Here is a 21493-nt window from a genome sequence, read left to right as displayed (position 1 = left end):
CGACCAGGGACTGGGGGACGCGGGAGGGACGCGGCGAGGAAAGGTAAGAATAGTCAGCAGTTAAGATTAACAAGATAGCGAGCGGTATCAGTGCGTGAAAGGCCCGTGAAACGTTCCGTTCAGCGGTACCATTTCCATGCGTAGCACGCCCCGGACTTTCTATAGAGAAAATAAAATTTGCACGATTCCTCTCGCAATTACGGAGATACTGTTTATACATAAGGCAGTGCCGAGCTGCTGAGCAATAGAAAAGTAATTCAGCCTGTCTTTGCAATGACGCGCACGCGCGTATTCGCAATTCGCTTTAAAAGTGGAACCATGTAAAGAAAACTACACATTTTTTAAACTAATATAAAATAATTTTGGTGTTGATACTGTTTTGTACCTTGGGGGTAGGATGACATTTTTGTAAAAAAAAGTAAGCAGTGTAAAATGTATCCTCGGCACCCCATTGGGGGGACATTTTTGTATATTGTAATGTGTATGATGAAAAATGATTAAATGAACGCCTCAACACACGGTGTATAGAATAACTATGGTGTTGATACTATTTCAAACTTGGGGGTAGTGTGACAATTTTGTAGAAAAAAAGTAAGCAGGCTGAAATGTGCCCTCAACACGAAAAATTGCATTGAGGGCACATTATTGCAATGTGTATGATGAAAAATTATTAAATTTATAACGCAACACACAGTGTAAAGAATACCTTTGCTGTTGATACTGTCCGTGATATTCGCCTCCATAGTGTAATAGTCAGCACGCTCGGCTACCGTACTGAAGGTCCCGGGTTCGATTCCCAGGGGGGAGTCAGTTAAATATAAGTGATTTTTCACACTGATATTTATTCAATATTACCCTGGACTGGACCTGAAGCGGAGGGCTGATCACCTTCCCTTCATGTGTTAACGATCAAGATAACACTGCATTTATATAATGCAGTGCCCTATGCACCATCGGGTGCGGATGAGGGTTTAAAATTGACACTCTCTCAATCTTTGGAGTTGGGTGGGTCGATGATTATACCAGGGTCTCATGAAGCAGCAACGGGTGTACGAGGAAGAGTACCGAGCTTAGAGCTAGCGGGACAGTTCTCGGTAACAAGGACTAACTGCCTCACTCACAACTCAGCACTCTCCACTCAGCCGTAGCCATCCTGGTCACGTATGGACATTATACACCGCACGTCTCCTGAATCCCGAATTCAGTGCGTGCCGCTCCAATTCGTTTTCCAACTGCATACTATCCCATAGAAGAAAAAATCTGTGATATTTGGTGCGGAAAAAAACACATTTGGTCACTTAGAATTAAATACTTTTGGTCACTGAGAACCTAACACTTTTGGTCACTTGGAATGATAAAAATATACAGAGCTTTTACTTTTTTACTCTGAACATTACCTCCACGTTTGATACATTTATTCAAGTATTGATTGCTTTGGAGAATTTTGATTAATTCTCTATCAGGTTTTCGGTTTTTCAATTATATTAATATGAAGAAAAAAAAGACTGCAGAATGTTTAAATATAATGAACATTATTATAAAAATAATACAACAGCAAATTTATTTTATATTTTTATGGCATATGTTGGCATTACACTAAAGCAAACGACGTACATACATTTATATGTATGTACTTTTATGTGAATATTGCTTTTAAAAATAATGTCCAAAACTTAATATAGGAGAATCGTAAAACATTTACGGTTGTAGATTACACATATTAATTTCTTTCATAAATCGATTTGGCAGTCATTTTGTGATATTATCTATCGATATTTAACTAAGATTTTACTTGGTCAATACCACTATTTCTTAAAATCTATTGTGACTGTGTGTGTTTTGATGCGTTCCGCATCATTTTCAAACATCATATGTGAAGCCAAGTCTAAATATTAGACTTGTGTCTTTGGAAAGTCTAACTTTTTATCGGCTGAGACTCGTATCATAGTAATTGAGTGTGGTCCATTTCATTCACTACAAATAATTTATTACAATATTAACGAGAGAGCCAAAAATTTTATCTGAGAAAAATAAAATAAACTGTGTCCTTATATAGAGCTTCAGCTGTAAATTCAACGTCAAATAGTTTGTTCTCATAAACCAAGTAAAATGAGCGTATACAGTAATAATATATTCTTATATCAATAATATACGGTATGTTCCGAACACGCGCAGATGTACGGCGCCTAGTATGTACGTAGTACGTAGAACGTTTCCTTGTTTGGCCGTTAAACCTTTAGGGAATCTATAAATATGAAGGCGGAAGAAAAATAATAATAATTGTACTTCGGGATGATACCGTTTTTTAGTTATTTCGAATAACAATACGCAAATATTGATCTATCGTGGGGGAATGTAGGTCCTTCAAAGACAGCTTTCTATTTTACTCATTTCCATCCTTTAGGGATGGATCTTAAATTTGGCACGTGAATTTGGATGAGAAATTGCATAAAAAATTAAGGAAGATATATATTGTGTTATGTTATATCGCTCACTCCTTTCAAGAACGTCATAAATAAAAAAACATGATTTTTCAGGAGATCGTTTTTAAAGTTTAAAAATATAATACAATGAATAAAAAATAAATATCGAGCCACTTATTGAACTTTTTGCTGTGCAACAGATCTTTTTAGGTAAAACCTGAAGGTTTTTTCTCCATTTGAAAAATATTTAGTACATTTAAAAAAATAATTTAACAATACCTTTTCTTCAAAATGCAAAAAACAACACTTTCTGCCCTGTAGCGGGTAAATATTAAGTTAAAAATATGCCGTTTTTGCTGGGATATAGTACATTTTTGGGCATTCCGAAAACATTCACTACTGAAAATTGACGATTTTTTTTTTAATTTATGACGTTCTTGAAAGGAGTGAGCGATTTATTTAACCACTTTTTGTACATTTTTTCTCCAACCGGTTTCGACAAGAGCCTTGTCATCATCGAGTGCATATTTAACCCCGATGATGGCAAGATTCTGTACTAGAAAAAATGTACCAATTATAAAGTGGTTAAAAACAATGGTGTTTTATTTTATAAACTTAACATTTCTTGAGTTAACTTTGCAATTGGCTGGAATCGGACCCGCGACGCCGGTTGCGCAGTCAGGTATCTACCCGACTATCCCACGGCGCTTGTATTATTATTTTATCATTTAAGTATATTAAGGGTTCGATTCCCAGAGGGGTTCAAATATATATTAGTGATTTTTTCACTGTAATATTTGTTCAATAATACCCTGGAATGATACCTGAAGCGGAGGGCTGATCACCTTTCATTCATATGTAAACGATCAATGTAACACGGCGTTTATATGAATTATATATTACTATTAAGTATTTAAGGTATAAGGCATTTCATAACAACGCAAGTTGAACGGAAGCGTGTCATTACGTCTCAAATTCCGGGGAAAATGCGCGGCGACTCCGACTGACGTTTATAAATAAGGCTTTTATCGAAATAATTTAGGCCCCGCCCTCCGAAAGCACGTGAAAGCTTTTAAGCTCGACCCGAGTTGTTTACAGCGACGGTACGCCCCAGAAATGCGAAGTTCCTGCGATCTCTTGTCCCGCGCTGCTTTCCGGGCGCCACTTTATCAAACTAGAAAAAGCTAAACGATCCGAGGTAATGAATGGCGCAATAAAACCTGCTAGTAAAACGCATTACGATTAAAAGGCTATAGCTACTCGGGGGCGAACATTAATAATTTAGAAGGTTTTGCATTTGCTGGTAGGAAAAAATCTGACGGGAGGTCATTAAGCCGTACACAACCCGCTAGTTTTAAGAATCGAGAAAAATACGTTGTTTCGTGATAACTAACTAGCTAACTAACCATCGCGCTGTTTTCTCGTAGGGGAAGGCAGAGAAAATAGAACGCCCACCAATCTTTCACATGCAATCGTCGCCTGTTTCACATTCGTGCATCTCTTCATACATACCCGCCGATTATTCCGACTCCTGACCTGGCATATGTAACTAAAAGTTAACTAACTAACTAACCCTCACGCCGCTTCCAAGCAGGGGTAGGCAGAGAGAATAGAGCGCCACACCACTCTGTCTTTGCAAACATTCTTTACCTCTTCCATATTCACGTATCTCCTCATACATTAAAAAAATCATAAATTTTAGCGATAGAAGAAAGTATAGATTTATTTAATATATTGTTATCCACCTTGAAATCTATACTTTCTCAGCATTTCTTCTCCATGTTATAATGGATAAATTCAAACGTTGTGTTTTACTCTCTCTTGCTGCTCGCTGATAGTGTGAATAAGACGTGTATTTACCAGTGCTTACTATTTGTTATTTTATTATTATTTTATATTTTAAGACTATTTGTTATAAGACTTTTTTATTTCTATATTAGTGTATTTTTATATTAGATACTGTATATATGTATTATGTTAAAGGCTTTAGCCGTTCAATAAATAAATAAATACCTGCCGATTATTTCGACACGTTAGTACCTGACCGCTCTCAAGTTTTTCTCGGTCTTCCTCTGCTCCTTTTTCCAAGTATATTTGCCTCATAAATTTGTTTTACCGTTCTTTCTTAACTCATTCGTTCCACATGTCCAACAACCTTTTTTAAAATTTTATCCATAATGCTTATTTCAGCTTTACATAACATATGTTACTTATTTAATATTCATGTACGGTATGTACAAATATTTTGCTCATACATTAGAACATTATCGCGTGATGCAGGTCGGGGACACGGAATGTGTCATAATGCCATGTATACCATATATCCAACACTGTAACTTTCAAAGTAGCCTTATGCAACATGTGAACGAACATATTATATCACGTCAGGGGTATGCATCAATAATCTATAGGTTAATTATAAAATGATATGCTTGCATAAGATAATGATATATTGATGCTAGCATTAGCTAGTTTTGTAAACAATATGTGGATATTCATAACAAGCTTAAATTATTAATTGAGATTAAAAGAAACTTTCTCAAAAACGAAGAATTTTTCGCATACGAAATTATTGTATTTTGAAATAAATTACGAAAGAATTTTTTTTTTTTAAATCCGCTTTAAAGTGTAGTACACAATAAAACATGAAGAGTGTGATTGCAAAGTGAATCTAAGAAAAACATATTTATTTTTAATTGGGTTGGGTGTGTTATGTTATTTTCACAAATACCTTCCCTTTCCTTACTATCCTACTTACAGACAAGCTGCTAAAATACAGGCTTTGCGTGTAATTCCTTCAAATAAAATTAAATATTAAAAATATTATTTAAAAAAAAATATTTATCAAAGTCTAATTCAATTTCAATTTATTCAACAAAAAAACAATATATACAAAACAAACAATATTCAAGGCGTATATATTAAAAGTAAGTAAGAAGACTTAAAGGTGTAGAAGAATCCCGCTTCGGAAAACTCCTAACATTGTCGCGTAACAATATTTTTGTTATAATTAAAATTTAATTTTGTTTTAAGATAGAGAATATAAAAAAGTAACTTTTTAATTATAAATGGAAAATCAAAAGTTAGTCCTTCAAATATAAATTAAAATATTTTTGTTGTTAAGATTTATAAATCAAGATAGCTTTTCGGAACTTGCTCGGTTGCTTTGTTTGATATTTTCGTATTGCAGATACTTTGTGGTATATTTTCTAAAACTAAATATAATAAATCTTTGTTTTTAACCACGTTTATTTTTGGTACTTTTTTTCCAACCGGTGTCAACAAGAACCGTGTAATTTTCAGGAATGTATTTGCAATTTTATAAAGGTCTATAAAACTCATTCATTGGGTTTCATTGTGTACTACCCGTTAGTTCAGACTGCATAAAAATTATATTATTTTGAGAAATAAAAAATCTTCTTTTTTTGATCCACTCACATTTTTATTAACAACCAACTAGAGACGGCAACAACCTGTTGCCGTCTTCAGGGTTTAATTTATGACTGAACCTGACTGACTAAAAAAATGACTGACTAAACCCTGAAGAGGGCAACAGGTTGTTGCCGAAACTAGTTGGTTGTTAATAAAAATGTGAGGGGATCAAAAAAATAAGTCTTTTTATTTCTCAAAATATTATATCAATATGATCTACAAAGTTAATTCTCTCAATATTCAAAACATACATAAAAATTGACTAATAATTTTCTAACATAATTTATTTCAAATAATAATAATAATTTAGTACGCGTTCAATTATTTCGGACAAATCGTATAATCCTATATGTAATAATGCTTTATTACACAACAAACATAAGCCCATGAATAATTGGACTGTCCCGTCCCGATCCAAATCACTCGAGTAAATATTATTTTATTGGCTCGGCCGAGATGGCAACGCTGGCCGATACAGCGAAAGATGAACAATAGTCTCGGCCGCCCTTGTCGGCGATAGGCACATAAAACAAGATTGACAGCTGCCCGAGAGGTTGTAACAGATGAATTCATAATGACTCCAGAGGCTTCAATAAATAATAACGGACACAAGACCCCTCTGTCTAACAAGCGCGTCATGCCGCCTGGACAAGAGGAGATCAAGTCAAGACACCATTTTAGAGTAGAATGATTATATAAACAGTTGAATACGTAAACAGAACATTAACACATCAATTATTTATCAAAGAAGATACACAATGGAGTCCTGGTGTTTGAAAATTATGTGGAATACATCGAAACAAGTGTCACTTAGATTAAAAATGAGAAGAGATGAAATCAAGTCACTATTATAGAGCAGAATGATAAAAAGTTGAATAATTTTAAATGAAAAACACTTGTTTTTTTATCACTTGAGTTTATTTTATGAAACTTTTCATTTCATTTCAAACCCTTTATCCGCACCCCAACGGTGCATAGGGCACTGCGTTATATAAACACGGTGTTATCTTGATCGTTAGCACACGAAGGAAAGGTGATCAGCCCTCCGCTTCAGGTACCAGTCCAGGATTATATTGAATAAATATTAAAGTGAAAAAAATCACTTATATTTATTTGACCCTCCCTGGGAATCGAACCCGGGACCTCCAGAATGGTAGCCAAGCGTGCTGACCATTACACTACGGAGGCGGACAAACAAAAATGAAACTAGTCGTCATAAAATAAACTCAAGTGGTAAAAAAACAAGTGTTTTTCATTTAAAATTTCATCATGTCTTAGCACAAAGTGAAAGCCGAAACAATAAATAAAATAGTTGAATATATAAACAGAACATTAACACATCAAGGAAGGTACACAATGGAGAACTGGTGTTTGAAAATGATGTGGAATACATCGAAACAAGTGTCACGATAGATTTTAAGGAATAGTGGTATTCACCAACTAAAGGTTAAATTAAAAATGAAAGAATGCAAGGCTGAGATGAGCATTATCGAAAACATTAAGAAAGGTGTCTTGATATGGTTTGGGCACGCAAAACGAATGAGCGAAGAAAATTTAAATAGTTGATTGTTGGTATATTTGAATGTGGTTGATAATAAATGCAGAGGAAGACCGAAGAAGACTTGACATGATTTTAAAAATTGGTCAGATCAGGAGTCAGAATAATCAGCGGGTGATCGGAATAATTGCGATGGTTTGTTAGTTAAGTTTGTTTTTATATTATGTCACCTACAATATTTATTTTTAAATACAAATCCAAAATCCAGTGTTTAAAGATGAAAATCCAGTGTTTGAAGTGTGAATTAGGGTTAAAAAATGGGGTGTTTGTTTAAAAATATATATATAATCAATAATATGTAAATAAATATTTGGGTACCAAATATTTCAATAATCTTCCTACAAATAAAAAAATAAAATTCATTTTGTACGTGTTCTTCGAAAAAATAGCAAAATAAATAATACTATAAAAAATATTAAATCATTCATAAGTTTAAACAATATATAATGACCATAAGTCCCTCTCCAAGCACAAAAGCATAATAAATTAAATGTAGAAATGTATAGCAAATGAATAAATTACAGTAAATATTTTTTGTGACTATATTGTGAAATAAATAAAAATTAAAAAAAAAATACATAAATACGAGTATATACATAGATTTGTAGGAGTGCTCACAAAACTCTTGTCAACAACGTCACTGATACTAGCTATATGTAAGACACCGCTCCACCCCTTAATATGTACCGAGAAATTATACCACCACATATGCACACCACATTGTACGTGGGTTTAGCATAAGGCTGTGGAGTGCCCTCTCCGAGATTGCAACAATTGCCCGCTGACCGGAAGGGCACGTATTACAAGAGACGCCGAATTTTCCCAGCTGATAAACCGGTCGAGATACGGACGCCATCTTGGCTTGCCTCCATTAAAGGGCGCCCGAGAAGCCGAGATACTTACGCAAAGAGAAAATATTTACGAAACATTTTTTTACTCTAGGGATCGTGCAGACTTACGGCTTGGAAGGTAATTAAAAGCACCCTAAACTCTGAAGCCTAGGGGCAAAAGGCAATACAATTTTCAATTTAGAAAAAAAACGTGAAAATGGGTTTGAAACGATAAAAATTAGGTTTTTTTTTGTTGTGAAAAATTGTCGTTTTTCCTCATTTACTTAAGGCGGGATAATTGATAGACCACAAATTAATTTTATTTAAACTCAGATAACATTTAACGCCCGCGTCCGCAGTGTGATGGTCAGCACGGTCGGCAACCGCACTGGAGGTCACGAGTTCGATTCCCAGGTGTGAGGGGGTTCAAATAAATATATCAAAAAGTGTTTTTTTTTCCACTTCTATTATTTATTCAATATTACCCTGGACTTGTACCTGAAGCGGAGGGCTGATAGCCTTTCCTTCATATTTTATCTATCAAGATAACACTGCATTTATATGATGCAGTGCCCTATGCACCATTGGGGTGCGGATGTGTTTGAAGAAGATGTTTGTAGAGATGTGCGAATGCGCGAAAAATAAATTGGTGTGGCATTCCATCCTTTCTGCCTACCCCTGCGAGGAAACGGCGTGATGATAGATATAGAAGTTGTGGTTAATTTTTCATTTCCTTGTCAAGTTCGTGTGTACGTATATTAAATTTTCGTTTTGCTGAAATTCACCATCCAGAACAACGTTCCTTTCAAAGAAGAAAGGGTGAATTCGTAGGAGCCTCCTGTCCCCTAGCTTCATACCAGAGAACCTATTCGAGTTAAGGGATGAAATGGTGAGTGGGTGAGATATTAAGGGTGGTCAGGGATGATTGCCTCCGTTCGTTTGATTGCAAATAAAATTTTGGGTAAATTTGATAACGAAAATGAATAACGACAATTTCTTTCTGAAGGCAAAAAAGATGTGTTCCGACGCAGTGTTGAATTCCAGTTGATAAAAATATTATCCTTCTAATCCTTATCTGCACCCGATGGTGCATAGGGCACTGCATCGAAATGACGCAGTGTTATCTTAATCGTAACTTACACGAAGGCAAGGTTATTACTCCTGCGCTTCAGGTACCAATCCAGGGTAGTATTAAATAAATATAAGTGTGTTAAATCACATATATTTATTATCACTCCCCTGGAAATCGAATCCGGGACCTCCAACTCGGTAGCTAAACACGCTAACCATTACACCACGGAGGCTGACAAAAATATTAGAAATATGGTATTATAAGTAAGCATTTTTATTGAAATATTTACCACTGTAGTCATGTGGGTATGTTGCGGACATAGTGTTGAGAACAACATCGAACTCATCTATGTTGATGTCAAAAAATAATATCACTGATTTTGTTTTAGGGAAGTCATCCCATATAACAACTATCACTGTTGTCTTAATGCTCCTTCGCTACTCAACATCCCTCTAGATCCGTACATCTGCTGTGCGAATAGCTGGTTCAACGGAATAGCTTCAGGCAATGTTCTCATTTGATGAGGTTGCGAGCACATTTTTATTAAGACCTGTTTAAAAAAATAAAATAAAAACTCCAATTTGTCTCGCAGCTATCCTGTAATAAAGCTACACCGGTGGAATGGTCCGTTCACCGCATTCCCTTTTCCTGTCAATCCTCCCCTCGGGTGGGTGGTGCTATAGGGGATTGCCCAGCTAATGAAAGCTGTATCGCGACGAGGCATCGCAGTTTTTCTGCCACACATAATCCGTCCGTTATTCATAAACGACGTAACGACTAACGAACGTAATGTTACACGATAGAGGAGGGGTGTTGTTTTGTATAATGAAAAAAATACGCGACACCCTTCGGTACCTGTATTGGTCGCTTAATAACAGCCGAGTTACGGATGCGACGAGAGAAATACCACCGGAAAACGTTAAAATTTCCGTACAGATAAATGAAGCATTCATTTGCTGTCGGTAGGATAACGGTAGTATGTCAGAAGCTAAACAAGGGAAAATTAGAATGAAGTGAACCACGATGGAAACCGCTTAATGTAAGGTAAATTTATTTTATTTTAATTTGGTAGGTACAGAGATACTTTTCATTTATTATTTTATTAATTATATTTATTACAGCTCTTTAGGCATAGCCTGTGTTGAGTCAAAGTACTTACATGTTAATACAATAAAGGGTTTTTTTATTACAAAATTTAAAAAAAAATCACAAGATACAATAACAATTTAAAATAAAAAGGTTGTACAGTAAAAATAATCACAATTATGGTTAACTTTTGTATCGGAATCCAATAAACTTTTTGTTAAAGGTCAGGAATGTAGATTTTTGACCGCTACGCTGTATTTCATAAAAAAAAACCTAACTGAAAGGAAGAGAATAAATAATAGCGATCTAACTGTCTATCATGCTACTTCACCGAAGGGGTAGGAAAGGACAATAGAACGCCACACCAATCTGTATTTGCAAACAATCTTCGACTATTTTACATTCATGCATCTCCTCATATATACCAGCCAACTTTTGACTCCTGGCCTGACCACTTTCAAGTATTTCAAATACCTACTTCATGCCACGTTTTCCTCGGTTTTACTCTTCTTCAAGCTTCTATTATCAAGCACATTTGACTCATACATTTGTGCTACTATTCTCACTGCACTAATTCGATTCACGTGTCCGAATCATCTCAATATACCTTACTTAATTTTATTGGTAATGCTTTTCTCACCCCTAAGTTTACTTTATTTTACAGTAAAGATAGTGCTATAAAGTAAAGTAATGAATAATTATAGGCAAGTACAGTTCGCATTCGAGAATAGCTGAGCTGTAACGGATGGCGATATACAAGTACATAAGGCAGCTTTCTGCGACGAAATGATCAGAACTAAATTTATCGAAGAACTTCAAAATAGCGATACGGTTAATTAACACGAGCCAAGAGAGCGGGCGCGGGAGGGTGAGCGAAACAAAAGACGTGTGTGAAAATACTCGCTTCAGAAACACGCGAACTATATAATAATTAATGGGGGTAATCTGGGTAAAATACCCACCGCGTAAAGGGCAAAGTCAACCAGCTCGGTCCTTTGTTGCTTCTGGGGACGGAACTCGCGCCAGGGGTCGCGGATTAATAAACAGGGTGACGGGTGGCTGCTAAAGTGAGGAACGAGGAACGCGAGCGCGTCAGCTCGATCTCTTTCTTCTCTCTGCCGCCCTGGTAACTAATATGTAAACGGTGCTCACACACTGATTGAAGGCAACAGAGAATCGGTAAATAAATAATGTCAGCAAAGGGAGATGCATGGAGCATTTAGAGAATACCTCTTCCGTCTTAAAATTAGACAAAACTCCATTTATGAATGTGATCGGTTACCGTTTTGGAGGTCCCGGGATCGAATCCTAGGGGGGAACGAAATAAATACAAGTGATTTTTTCCATCTATATTTATTCAATATTACCCTGGACTGGTACTGGTGATCACCTTTCCTCCATGTGTTAACGATCAAGATAACACAGAATTTATATGGTACAGTGCCCTATGCACCATTGGGGTGCGGATAAGGGTTTGAAGTTAAGAAAATGAGACGTCATCACAAGAAGTCCCTCATTTAGTGTGGGCATGTCCAATTTTTTTAGCAAGAAAGATTTAAATTGGAAACGATTTAAAAAGGAAGGTATGCAGTTGACAAAAATTTATGAACCAATAGGACATAAAGATTTATCAGATTTGGTGGTGTGGTATTAAGAAAATATGATAAGACAAATAAATGTACTGTGTGACAAATTTTGATTGATATAAGATATTGAATCTATTGTATATATTGTATTGTAGTATTTTTAGGGATCAACCTTATCATTATTTTTAAGACATATAAACTAAATATGCTACAACTTGTACATAATAGGCAAGGAGAATTTTCTAAGGCAACTAATAAATATTATAAAAAAGGGAGATGCATTATTATGAGCGTGTTTAAGTATGCAGCCGCACTGCAAAATAAAGACATTCAAACAAAACTCCACTTCCTACTGCTAACACAGTCTTATTTACATACAACCGAATATAGGTGCGAGCCGACTATAAGTAAAATATCAATCGATAAAAACAAGACAAAATTTATGATCGAAATATCGTACGCAGTAAACGGGAATGATATCTTATTCGTAGGCTTATCAGTCGGCGTGATAAGAAAAACTCTAGAAACGGAGCAAAAACATTCCGGAGAAAACGGAAATATTTTCCAGATAAAAAAAATCTTCGAGAAAAATAAAACGGCGCTGTATAGGATGTGGTATAATACAAAAGCTGTCTAGATATAAGCGGATCATGATAAGGAGAAAATTTAGTTTTACCTAGAGACAAGGAAATTTTAGTAGGCGTGTTACGTGTTGTATTACTGTTCGTGCGGAGACAGCCACAAAGCGTACGTTCATAAACAATTCCGTAATAGAGCATTTTCTCCCTCATCAATAATTTATTATTGAATATTTCATGTTCCTATATTCTAATGGTTTAGACTTAGACATCAGTTGCCTATAACATATTTACGTGAAAATGACATCGCACTTTAATCTTTAAGGTAGGTTCATAATTTTTATTAAAATAAAATAAAACCTTGCGACAGATGTTTCTTATTCGCAAAAGCTTTATATATCAAACAAAGACCACATTAAAACTAAAGAAACACAAGTAATTATTATTTGTAAGTTGTAGTTTTTGATCCATGAAATCTGAAAATCCTTGTTTTGTTCTGAATTAATATTCACGTTAAATGTTAATTATTTTTTTATGTTAATATGGTAAAGAAAGAGGTGAATTTTGTTGTCAAAATGACTATCGTCAATAACTTTTGGTATATAGCTTTCGTAGACGACGGAAGTAGTTGGTTTCTTCTGTTGGAACTGGTCATAATTATAGCTGCATCTGAGTAATCCTCAAGTACTTTCATATATATGTAGGTAAACTACGTCTCAAACCTCTGGAACTATTGGTAATCAAAAGACTATACAACATTCAGAAAAAATATTATTTTCTATTTTTGGTTATATGGGAAAAACGAGAATTTAGAAGTTGATAATAACAGAAACAGCTGAAGCAAGATGGATAGACTAAATCGAGAAATCAAGTGGATCTTCTCTGAGTGTTCCCCTTAACTTGACCTATAACCTGGAGGAATGGGGTTAAAATCATACACTTTATTTGTGTAAGTTTGAATAACCTAGTGCCAGAAATTCATAAGTGACCACGGCGCTCAGAAATGAGCAAAAAGGGGATGATAAATGGAAAAATGACACTCTCCTCCAAAAATTATTGGTAATCAAAAGATTGTGGTGTTAGGAATACACGTTCGTAGACAGAACGACGTTCGTAGGTGATCGCGATGCTCAGTACATCTAGATGGACCCGACATTCCTAGGTGATCACGATGCCCGATAACGAGCAAAAAGAGACGATAGATAGGGTAAAGCCACTCACCGGACTCGGAGATGGAGGCCGGCTCGCTGTCCGGCAGGTCGCAGCGACTCGCGGAGCCACTGGAGGCTGACGCGGAGGAGCACTCGGACACGGAGCGGCGCTGCGTGAGCTGCGCGAGGTGCTGCAGCTCGTACTGGCGCGCGGAGAGCTGGTCCAGCTGGTCCAGCTGGTCCAGCTGCCGCGCGGCCGCGTGGTGCGCCGCGCACTGCTCCAGCAGCGGCCGCCCGCCGAAGGTCTCCAGCCGCCGCTGCAGGTAGCGCTGCTTGCGCGCCAGCTGCTCCCGGTACGCGCCGTGCCGCTTCTCGCGCTCCTCCAAATTCTGCAAGCACACCGACCACATTACTCCCCGGATTATTATTATTACCGGTTTTTCACCTCCGCGTCTGTCTACCTCCGTAGTGTAATGGTCAGCACGCTCGGCTACCGTTCTGGAGGTCCCGGGTTCGATTCTCAGGGGGGGGTGAAATAAATATAAGTGATTTTTTCACTCTAATATTTATCAATATTACCCTGGACTGGTACCTGAAGCGGAGGGCTGATCACCTTTCATTCATGTGTAAACGATCAAGATAACACTGCGTTATATGACGCAGTGCCTTATGCACCATTGGGGTGCGGATAAGGGTTTTATTATTATCACCTCCGAAATGAAGACTCTCCGATCCATGACCGGAAACACATTGCGAGACCGAGTAAGAAATACCGACATTCGAAGCATGTGTAAGACGGAGGATATCGTGAGGTGGGGACGACAACAAAGGCGATACGGGAAGGAACATATAAACTGAATGTCAGAAGACAGACTTCCACGTATCGCCCTCCAAGGCAACCCTGAAGGACGCAGACCCCCAGGCAGACCTCCGAAAAGACGGAAAGACAGCTGGGAGTCGACATCCCAAGAGCTATATGCGGAGGCACAAACAGATCCCTAGGATCTACAAAAAAAAGAAGAAGAAGAAGGTTTATCAGCTGGGAAAATTCGGCGTCTCTTGTAATACGTGCCCTTCCGGTCAGCGGGCAATTGTTGCAATCTCAGAGAGGGCACTCCACAGCCTTATGCTAAACCCACGTACAATGTGGTGTGCATATGTGGTGTTATAATTTCTCGGTACATATTAAGGGGTGGGTCTTACATTTAGCTATGTAGTATCAGTGACATGGTTGACAAGAGTTTTGTGGACTCGCCTTCAAGACTCGTCTCTAGCGAAGTTCTAGTGAATTATGAACAATATTTCTAAATGGGTTCGTATACATATATAGAACTTCCAAGAATTTGAGTAGTGTGGTTGTCAATAATGGGTAGAATTGGTGAATGTTACACGTGTGTAAAGTGATCACTTAAACCAGCCTATGACGGTCGTCAGCCCCGTAAATGCCCAGACTTCTACATTCTTCTTCATCTTTGATGAGATTTCAAAAAATAATGTAAATGTATTTATGTAACAGTTTTGTAAAATTTCCAAATATAATAAAATTAACCCATAAAAAACAATGAAAATATGAACCAACGTAATAAACTGAGAAATTAAAGCAGTCGAAAAAGTTGAAAAATAATAATATCCCCCGGGTTCGACAGTGCAAAGTTATATTTTTATTACAGCGAAAAACTTTTATTACAATTTTCTATTACACTTAATAAGTGGAAAAGGTGAAGTGGTGGAAGTGGAAATGGTGAAACAAATGCCCGAGAATTCGGAGCCCCCTTTTCTTGCGAGTATCACGCATGGCCGGCTGATGATAGCGATACGCGCGTGGCGCGTAGTGATTTCCAGGAACGCACAACAATCCTACGGGGATTCAAATGTCAGCCGGGAAATGCGTCCCGAGAAGCGGGAGAGGCTTACGCAATTAGCGAACCCGCCACCCCGCCGCAGCACCGCCAGCGAGGCACTAATTCTCCGCTGATTGGAGGACTTCGTTTCGAGGAAAAAATGCAGCGTGGAAAATGTCCAATTATGCAGTTAGTTAATTACTCTCGAGATATTAATGATACCGGAGTAAGCAGAATCTCAATGGCGGACTTTAAGAGGTATCTCATTTTCACGTCGCTACTAAGAGAGGCGCAGTATTTCACAATTAAAGCGATCTGCAGAGATTAAGGAAGATTGCAAATTACGTTGGAAGTTTCTGAGGTATCTCTACATGAGAGAGTATGGCTATTATCCTTGGCTCTACCCGACTGAGTTTTTCCGGGGTATGTTTGGCTACAACAGTTTAGAGACGAGAAGGAATGTGTATTTGATTACGCGTATTATCGATTGTTGCGCGGTATGATCGATAATCCTGAAATTATCCAGAGCATTGATCTGTACGTTTCCGATAGTTACCTAAGACAGCGTCGGCATAGATTGTTTCACATTCCTATATACAGGACCAATCTGCCGATGGTTATGCCTGTAGGAAGAGCTACAGCTATGTTGAACAATATTATTTTTTGACATCTCAATATAGATGAAGACAAATATGGAAGTCTGGGCGTTTACGGGGTAAACGACCGCCATAGGCATACACACGTGTAAAAAATCACTTAAACCAGCCTATGACGGTCACAAACCCTGTAAAAGCCCAGACATCCATATTCTTCTTCATCTATGTAGAGATGTCAAAAAATAATATGAAAAGTGACCCCTATAATTGGAGAATAATCCAGATTTATGAACAAGTATTTTGGACACCCTCTAAATGCTGTATAATATCACGCTGGATATTGATCTGTTCCATGCGTCTGAAGGGGTATTCCGAAGCTGGATTTTTTAACATCTTTAACGAGAGTATTCTTGCTTATTTCCGATTTTTCGTTCATGTATACGCTTTATATTTTAGTTTGTGATGTGTTTGTTAATAATAAATAAATAGATTGAATTGAATTACAATGAATCTAATTGAAAAGAGTTGTATTCGGTGCGGAAAATAATAGTGTTCGCATCACTAATAGCGACGAATATTCGATATTGTATAAGCCTACGGGGAATTGCGAGAACCCGTTTTAGTGATGGGCCGGTTCCACAATAAAGGAAAAAGAGTGGGAGGGGATTTAAATACTTATGAAAATAAACGCGAGAAGTTTTTTTATTCGGAAAATAAAAACAAACTGACGGCAATAAAGCTCATGAAGGCAATTTAAAGGAAAAACTAATTGAGAAAAAATGTAAATTGGCTGTATTAAGATATTCTCTTAATGACGATACTTGAGGAGTTCGAAATCCCCGAGGAATCCCCATTTTCCTAATGAAGGCCGAAGGGGAGGAAGAGTACGGTGACCTCATATCATGCAAACCCATTTCCGCCACCCCAGTCTATCCCATAGCCGTCAATTTTGTAACGAAACGAATATCTTGTTCATACATTATTTCTACCTTCTCTTGACGAGTCTGATTGCTTAGTAACATATATTCTACATATGTATTCCCAGGGCGATCGAAATTAAAGGTTTAAAATGTCAAATTGACGATGATTGATGGCTAAAATAATTAATGATCTAAAAGCAATGAAGAAGATACGAATAAGAAAAACAGAAAAGGTTATAATAGTAAGAGGGGACTACAGGCATTGTCTAAATCAAGATTTTTGGGATTTTCCCTGTTGCGCGGGCCGCCATTTTAAAAAACGTATATTTTCATCTTAAGACTAAAAATGGTTATCAGCCCAGTTGTTTGATTCCGTAAAAAAAATAATTTTGGTTATTTTTTCTCAACTTTGAATATTCTTTTACTAAATATTGAAATGTTCTTGACTCTCAAACTTTGATTCAATAAAATAAAATACATAAAATAACTAATGTTTAATATGACGGTAGATTATATAATATGAAGAACTGAAGTAAAATGCTCTATTTAAAAATCATGCTTTTTATCACTGATTTAATGGTAAAAGTTGTATTGGTTTTAACGTTTTTTTGCCTTTTTACTAAGTAAATGGGTAAATTGTATTGATTTTAACCCTTTTTTACTTTTTTATCACGTAAATGCATTGACAAAAATAACTTGTTACAAACAACTAAAATGATCGAAAATCTAATTTCCTACTGATGTATTAAAATTTTCAGTATTACTTTTTTTTTTAAACATTTACATATATAATTAAAGAAAAAATATTGTTACTGACTGAGTATGTTTCCAATACCTAATAATTATAATAATAATTTTAGATAATTTATATACCACTATTTTTGTGATATAATATCTCAAGGAGGCTAGGAAAATAATAACTGGTGTACAATTTTTTACACAAAAATTCTTTTGAAAAAAAAGAAATAAAAAAACAGAATATGATTATATCGTGTTGTGCATAATAGCAAAAAAATACAGTTCAGGAAAAAATATATCCAGATATGATCTGCTGTGAAAGGTTTCCGTCGGAGAACAAAAAAAAACTAACACGAAAACCGTTCAATCTAGCCTACGATCTTGATACCAAAACGGGATTTCACGCCCGTTTCATATGCGATATCCCAATAAAACCATATTCCGCGATGCGTCGTTAACGTCGAAATATGAATGGTCTTTATGAGGGACATAAATTTAGGCCAGAGTCCGAGAGCAGCAGCGTGGAGAGCGGATTGGTCAGTGAAAATCCAGATTTGTGAACAAGTATTTGGACACACTCAGAATGTTGTTAATGTGTAAGTAATTATTAAATAACAATAGAGAAGTGCTAAACTACAATTTAGATGGAAATAATGTTAATTATAATCTCACATACAAATGAAAGAGTTTCTGCTCCATAAAAAGCTTCTTTTCACCTCACCAATAGATGTCTCTAGTGAAATTCTAGTGCTTCACTTTCAAAAATTTTAGTAGTGTGGTTGTAAATCATGGGTCGAATTGGTGAATGTTACAAGTGTGTAAAGTGATCACTTAAACTAGCTTATGACGATCGTAAGCCCCGTAAATGCCCAGATTTCCATATTCTTCTTCACCTTTGTTGAGATGTAAACAAATAATATTTATTATAATGTCTTAAAATTCTGTAATCAGGGATGTCAACAATGAATACAAGATTTTTAAACAGGTAATAAAACGATGTTTAAAAAAATCATGTTAAAACACGGAACAATTCAATTGGAGCAAGTAGTGTGTTAACAGTAAAATATTAGTGAAATATAATCGTATTTACTATAAAAATTATGTTAAAATCTCCAATTAGGAGTTATATATTTTAAATTTTTGTAAACAATGTAAATAAATATCTCCTAGTGCCCAGCCGCGACTCTACGGTGGATCCATTTTGTAATATGTTACATAAAAAAGGTATCGCGTTAATTATCGTTAAACATGCATTACGCGGCGACAGCACAATGAAATCCGTAAAAACAAAAACAAAAACAGAAAAAATAAAGTATTTATAACGAAACCGGCGCGTAATTAAACACGTGTTTACGTAGCTACCTGGACTCGTAAAACGAGTAATCTCCAAAAATGCGATAGAGTCATAAAACATAACGACCCGCTTTGTACACGTGCATGGAGAAAACGTATCAATGTATCACAAACATAATGACGTACAGGGAAATGCAGATAGGCTCTTCAGGTGGTAAAAAGGAAATGTGCTCGAACTGTCGAAACGAACTCACGAAGCCATTTTTAAAAATAGGAGCAGACACGAAATATTTAGTCTTGAAAGAATGTGGGGGGAATAATGCCACAAAACGCCGTTTAGCGTTACTTATAAATGTCTGGTTTATTGTTTAATATCTATCTGTCTTCCATCACGCTACCATTTTAAAGGGGTGGATGTTAAAGACATGAAGTCGAAAGCGAGCAGCACTTTTACCATACTCGATATAATATATTATATATTACTACATACGTACGAGGGCACTGCTAAAAAATTACTTTTTTGAATGTTGATGTTTTAATATGAATTATTTTGCATCGTCAGAACATAATACAATCCATTCGGAGAGACATATTTTGTTAACATGACTTTAATCCAGTTTAAAAAATTTAAAACAATGTTACTAAATATTTATCCTTCACGAGAATATATGAAATACAGCAAAAGTGATAATGAATTATATTTATATATAAAATATGTAAAACCAAGGACTTAATATTTTCAATATTTTTCAAAACGATAATGATTCGTTAAATAAACCTTAGAATTGTTCACACCTTTATCGCGAAAATCAAAAGTAATTAAAAGAAAAAAAAAAAAACAAATAGAGATTTAATCCAGTTTAAAAAATTTAAAACAATGTTACTAAATATTTATCCTTCACGAGAATATATGAAATACAGCAAAAGTGATAATGAATTATATTTATATATAAAATATGTAAAACCAAGGACTTAATATTTTCAATATTTTTCAAAACGATAATGATTCGTTAAATAAACCTTAGAATTGTTCACACCTTTATCGCGAAAATCAAAAGTAATTAAAAGAAAAAAAAAAAAACAAATAGAGAATGAGTAAAAAAATATTAAATGAAAACATATTTTAAACAAATACAAGAGATAATATATTATAATCATTGATTTTTAAAGACGTCAGTCATACTAGCCAAATAGTAAAAAAATATTAAAATGTCGCTGAAAAAAATTATATATTGTAAATAAAAATTAACCAGTCCGATTATGTCAGTAGCGGTGAAACCCAGTCACTGGTCAAATAAATAAATTGTGTAAAAAACTATATACTTCATTATATAAAATGAATTTCCACCAAGAAATGTCAGTAGTTTTGTACTGTAATTCTATTAAAACTAACATGTTATAAGAATGCATTTGAATCAATGTACAGAATTATGTATGAATAGAAATAGATGACTCGAAAAGCGATATCCTTTATAATATGAAAATAGATTACTCAAAAAGCGATATCCATAATTATTATTATATGTATAACAGTCTAACATATAAAATGGTACGTTTGCATTAAGGCCTGTAGTATAATATCTTCGTGTAGGGATTTCACCATATGCGATAATTCCCAATAAATAACGTTACACCCCATAAAGGTAATATGGAAACTTTCAAACGATACAAGAGGCCAGAGTTATGGGAGGGAGGTGGAATGTTCCGGTCATAACAGCTACGGGTAAGTGAATTTAAGAGACATTAAAAACTTCTGGGCGGCCTGGACTTTTAACGCCTTTAATCGTTTCTACCAAAAAATAATACATTTTTAATTAATGTTTTACTTAGTAAATACCACTATTTCTTAAAATCTACTGTGACACGTGTTTCGATGCATTCCGCATCATTTTCAAACACCGTATTGCGGAATGGAACCGGACATTTTCAAACACCGTATTGCGGAATGGAGCGGAACCGGATGCGGAATGCATCGAAAGACGTGTCACAGTAGATTTTAAGAAATAGTGGTATTTACTAAGTAAAACATTAATTAAAAATGGATAGATTTTACCACAAAGTGACTGCCGAATCAATTAATGAAATTAATTCAGATTTATAAACAAGTATTTGGACACACTCAAAATGTTGTAAATTAAGTATTTAATACATATTATATGTATTTTTTGTATTAATTTTTAAAACAAACACAAATTTTATGAGTCTACTAAGTTGTATTTTATTAATTAAACACATAAAAATTAGTTTCGTTGCAATTAATTCGCCTCGTAATGGCATTTTCAAACGAATGTTTCCTTTCAAACGAATGGACAATACAACTTAGTAGTTTATGTATTAATTTTAAATCAAACACAGATTTTTTGAGTCTACTAAGTTGTATTTTACTAAC

At 35.5% G+C, this 21493-nt stretch overlaps 1 protein-coding gene across 1 annotated transcript in view; it reads right to left on the bottom strand.

Annotated features, from left to right (window-relative positions):
* Nucleotides 1–21493, bottom strand: part of LOC148300719 (uncharacterized) — a 244564-nt gene that overhangs the window by 71187 nt on the left and 151884 nt on the right. The window contains exon 3 of the mRNA XM_088274380.1: nucleotides 13787–14105. Within this exon, the coding sequence (XP_088130506.1) occupies nucleotides 13787–14105 (319 nt within the window). The remainder of the gene's footprint in view (nucleotides 1–13786; nucleotides 14106–21493) is intronic.

Source organism: Brachycentrus maculatus, unplaced genomic scaffold (genome assembly GCF_059751285.1).
Source record: "Brachycentrus maculatus isolate JH-2025_06_01 unplaced genomic scaffold, ASM5975128v1 h1tg000660l, whole genome shotgun sequence".
NCBI classification, from domain to species: domain Eukaryota; kingdom Metazoa; phylum Arthropoda; class Insecta; order Trichoptera; family Brachycentridae; genus Brachycentrus; species Brachycentrus maculatus.
The sequence above is the reverse complement of the archived record's forward strand: the minus strand, read 5'-3'. Positions and strand labels throughout refer to the sequence as shown.